The 2859-nt window shown below is 48.0% G+C and overlaps 1 protein-coding gene across 1 annotated transcript in view; it reads left to right on the top strand.

Moving 5' to 3' along the window:
* Nucleotides 1-2859, top strand: part of MROH7 (maestro heat like repeat family member 7) — a 63890-nt gene that overhangs the window by 36527 nt on the left and 24504 nt on the right. Inside the window, exon 11 of the mRNA XM_023187316.1 lies at nucleotides 452-590. Within this exon, the coding sequence (XP_023043084.1) occupies nucleotides 452-590 (139 nt within the window). The remainder of the gene's footprint in view (nucleotides 1-451; nucleotides 591-2859) is intronic.

The following is a 2859-nucleotide window of genomic DNA, read 5'->3' as shown; positions in this document are numbered from 1 at the left end:
CCCAGGCTGGAGTGCACTGGCGCGATCTCGGTTCACTGCAACCTCTGTCTCCCGAGTTCAAGCTATTCTCCTGCCTCAGCTTCCCGAGTAGCTGTGATTACAGGCATGCACCATCATGCTCAGCTAACTTTTTTTGTATTATTAGTAGAGACGGGGTTTCACCATGTTGGCCAGGCTCGTCTCGAACTCCTGACCTCAGGTGACCCACCCACTTCGACCTCCCAAAGTTCTGGGATTACAGGCATGAGCCACCGTGCCCGGCCAGGAAATAGGGTTTCTCATCCTTCTAGACCCTGACTTTTTGGGAGTGTGTTCTGGACTATTCCTTGCAGGTGTGCCGATGGATGCCATTTCATTGGCATCTTACCTTACCCCTCCTGAAACCATTTGGAGCCTGGGTGAGCCCCACTGCCTTGGCCACCACTAATTGCCCCCATCCCTGACCTCTCAGCAATGGAGCAGAGATGTGGAGGCAGCTGATACTGCGCAAGCCCAGCTGTGATGTCCGAGACCTCCTGGATCTGCTCCTGGGCAGCCTGAAGGAGAAGCCTGTCACCAAGGAGGGCCGGGCTTCCATCACACCCCTGGCGGTGAGCGCCCAGTCGGCCAGCCCCTATCACTGCCTATCCTGCCCTTCCTCTCTCCTTCCTTCCTGCTGAGCTCGGCACACCCAGCGTCCAGTACTGCACTCTGCCAGTAACTAGTTGTGTGGTCTTGGGCAGGTCTCTGGCTCTGGCTCTTGTTTGTGGTTCATTGGGGACAATAACAGTAGTGTTATCTATGGTGAGAGCAGCAGCCTGAGATAGGGGAAAAGAGTGACTTGGAGTCACAGACAGTCTAAATCCTGGTTCTAGCTGGGCATGGTGGCTCATGCCTGTAATCCCAGCTCTTTGGGAGATGGAGGCAGAGGATCACTTGAGGCCAGGAGTTTGAGGCCAGCCTGGGCACTATAGCAAGATCCTTTCTCTATTTTTTTTTTTTTTTTTTTAAATCCTACATTACCATTTTGTGGCCTAGGTAAGTCACTTCCACCTCTGTGAGGCTCAGTTTCTACATATGTGAATAGAAATAATATATTTCTCATTTGGCGGCTGTGAAGATTATGAGATAACACATTCATTCATTTAGGTGACACACAATGTTTAAGCACTTCTTGCTGCCACACTCCAAGCTTGACGCTGGGAACACGGAGGGAAAGGCAGCTCTGACTCAGGAAGCCAGCTGGGCTGAAGAGATGGATTTCCCTCTGCCTCTGTCACCACCCTGGTCCATGCCAGTTGGGTAATACCCCTGCTCACTTTCTTGATTCTGCTCCTGCCCCTCCAATCCGTACTGCAGCCAAAAAGTCTTTGAGAAATGCACATCTCCTTTTCTCAGCCCCCTTGATGGCTTTTCATTGTCCCCAAGAGTGACACAGTGCTCCTACCTGTGGTGAAGGCCCTGCATCCCTGGCCGGCTTCCCCACACTCCATAGTCCTCTTGTTTGCTTTGCTCCAGCCCCTGGGTCTTTGTCAGAACTTCATCCAGCCATGCTGTCTTGTCACAGGGCCTTTGCACATGCTGTTTCCTCTACCTAGAATGCTCTCCACCAAGCTAGCTTCTACTCATCCTTCGGCTCTTAACTCCAGCATCACTTCCTCAGGGAAGCCCTCCCCGATCTCCCTGACCTGGTCAAATCTGTACATATTGTATTTTGCTTCACATACTTTGTATGAAAAGAGTTTACACCAGTTGTCATTTGACAACACCGCAGGGGATCCTTTGGTTAATCTGTGAGATGCGTGAAGACAGTGCTGTCCCGCTGTGCTCACCGCGATATCCCCAACATCTTGCATACACCTGGCGCATAGTAAGCACTCAGAAATGTTTTTGTTGGGCTGATTTATTTATTCAACAAATGTTTAGTGAATACCTCCTATACTATGTGCCAAGCACACTTGTAGGTTCTGGGGATTCAGCAGTGAGACATTCTGGTGAAGGGAAGCAAATAAAGATACAGTAGATGAAGGAGAGGGCAGTATTATCCCATTACAGAGGAGGATGCTCCTGCTTGCAGACATTCCATGTCACCCCCAGGTCACCTAGCTAGCAGTGGTGGTGCTAGGACTCAAACCCAGCAGATCTTGTGCTTCCAAATCCTGTGCTTCACTCCCATATCTCTCTGCCTTTGTCCTCCAGCACTGAGTTATGTGCATAAGGCACCAGTACTCCTTCCCTTGTAATTTGGGCATTCATCCTCTTCTACAATTGGTGTATGTTAGTGTATTCTTTCGTCACTCATTTGTGCTTCTTGTCCAGCAAGCATAGTTTAAGCGTGGATACAGCCTGAACTCATTCTTATCTTATGGCCCTGATAAATTGTTTGAGCAAGTTAGAGCCAAAAGCAGAGCCCTGTGACACATCACTAGAGACTTTTCCCTTACACCACAGACTGTGTTCTTTGGATGTAATCATTAGCTTTGGGCTGTTGAAAAAGTACAAGGGCTTTGAGTTCAAGAGACTTGTCTTAGCTCTGCCACTGCCTCGCTATATAACCATGGTCAATCACTTCCCCTCTCTAGCCTTGGTGCTTATATCTGTAAAACGGGCTGTAATAACTCCTGCTTTGTCTATCTTACCTGTTGAGAAAGGGGAGATAGTGTGTGTGGAAGAACCTCTTAAGCTGTAAAGTGCAAATTAACTGCCATTTATTGTTCTCATCCAGCCCATGTTAGGTCACTTTTCTCCAAGGGAACATGTCAGGGGTTCTTCCACTTTGCAGTTAAATGCTTTCCTCTTGGCCCAGATGCGTGGAGTCTTTATTTATATATTTATTTATTTATTTATTTATTTATTTATTTATTTATTTATTTATTTATT

Source organism: Piliocolobus tephrosceles, chromosome 1, assembly GCF_002776525.5.
Source record: "Piliocolobus tephrosceles isolate RC106 chromosome 1, ASM277652v3, whole genome shotgun sequence".
In the NCBI taxonomy this organism is placed as follows: Eukaryota; Metazoa; Chordata; class Mammalia; order Primates; family Cercopithecidae; genus Piliocolobus; species Piliocolobus tephrosceles.
Note: the sequence above shows the minus strand (reverse complement) of the source record. Positions and strands in the feature narration are given on the sequence as shown.